This window comes from Emiliania huxleyi (genome assembly GCF_000372725.1).
Source record: "Emiliania huxleyi CCMP1516 chromosome Unknown EMIHUscaffold_170, whole genome shotgun sequence".
Classification (NCBI taxonomy): Eukaryota; Haptophyta; order Isochrysidales; family Noelaerhabdaceae; genus Emiliania; species Emiliania huxleyi.
The window spans coordinates 34,871-36,270 of record NW_005200880.1 but is presented as its reverse complement, the minus strand read 5'-3'; the positions used below and the strand labels follow the sequence as shown (position 1 = coordinate 36,270).

Sequence of the window (1,400 nt, the reverse complement as noted above, 5' to 3'; positions counted from 1 at the left end):
GGCGAGGCAGGCGCGGCAGCAGTCGGCGAGGGGCTCAAGGCGAACACAGGGCTGCAGACCCTTGCCCTCGGCACCAACCGCATCGGCGACCCTGGCGCCATCGCCATCGCCGAGGGGCTCAAGTCCAACAACGCGCTGAAGCAGCTGATTCTCTACAACAATCGGATCGGCGACGCGGGCGCGGCCGCCCTCGCGGAGGCCGTGAAGACCAACACCGTGTTGGAGAACCTCACGCTCTTCAACAACAACATCGGGGACGCGGGCGCGGCCGCCCTCGCAGAGGCCGTGAAGACCACCACCGTGATGGAGAGGCTCTTGCTCTTCAACAACAACATCGGGGACGCGGGCGCGGCCGCCCTCGGCGAGAGCCTCAGGGTCAACACGACGGTGGCTGAGCTCGACCTGCGCTTCAACCCCATCGGCGAGGCAGCCAAGCAGGCACTCAGGAGCAGTGGCGGGTCGCGAGTTCAGCTTCATGAATGAGTCCTCGTCTCGCCTGCAAGCTTTCATCGTCACATCTGAGCCGTGCCATCTCATGGCTGGCTTGGACTACGGCTTATGGGGGCAGTAGGGCACTTGCATCGCTGGGCGGCTAGACTTATCCAAGATATTTGTAGCATTTATAGCACGAATGGCCAAGAGAAATGAAAGTTAAGGGGCGCCATCGAAAGAAAGAAAAAAACGACTGATAAAACGAAGAAAGCGAGACGAAAGAAAGTACGCATGCACCCGATTCACACGTAGAGCTTCCACACGAGCCAGCACGCACCAAGGTCCAACAACACTTCACGCCTCGGGTCTGCCCCCTCTCGCCCCGGGTCTGCCCTCTCACGCCTCGGGTCTGCCCCCTCTCTTTCTTATTTCGGGTATGGAGTCCGTGAGTGCCGGGGCAGCGTGCATGCAATCACGGGCGCTATTTTGTCGTACTCGTCTTCGGCGAGCGCTCCAAATCTAGACCCCATTGCCTTTAAGGAGGCTGCCCTCGCGCGTCTCAGGAATGTGGCGGTGTCTTTTGAGTCCGGCGCCTCCCGTTCGACTCCAGTTGCAGTTCGACTCTTGCTGTCGCCCTCGCCGCGTGTTTGTCAAGCTTCCGCATGAAGTGACGCGCCTCTTCCTTATTTCCAGCGCAGCTGCCGCTCAGTATGTGCGCCAACGACGCCTGTGGTGGCTCGCTGTCTTCTTGTTTCCAGTCGTCCCAGTCTCTCAGTTCTCCGATTCTCCTCCTTGCGCTTGCCTCGCGCTCCTCTTTTGCGGCCTCATCCCTAGCCGCTTTGCACGCTCTGCATCCCCAGAACGCACTTCTCGTGGCGGGGCCCCTCATTCCCCGTTTCTTTTCCCCCTTTAGAATACGCCTGTGGTGTGCCCCATGTGGCACCCCGACCTGTTGTCTCACCCTCCTG

The 1,400-nt window shown here is 60.4% G+C and overlaps 1 protein-coding gene across 1 annotated transcript; it reads left to right on the top strand.

The window, feature by feature from the left end:
* Positions 1-39: 39 nt before the first annotated feature.
* On the top strand, positions 40-596 carry EMIHUDRAFT_231132 (hypothetical protein; the record flags this gene model as incomplete). Its single annotated transcript, XM_005784282.1, has 2 exons — positions 40-458; positions 572-596. Coding segments are annotated over 2 exons (444 nt in total), but the record flags the coding sequence as incomplete, so codon positions are not given.
* Positions 597-1,400: the final 804 nt, after the last annotated feature.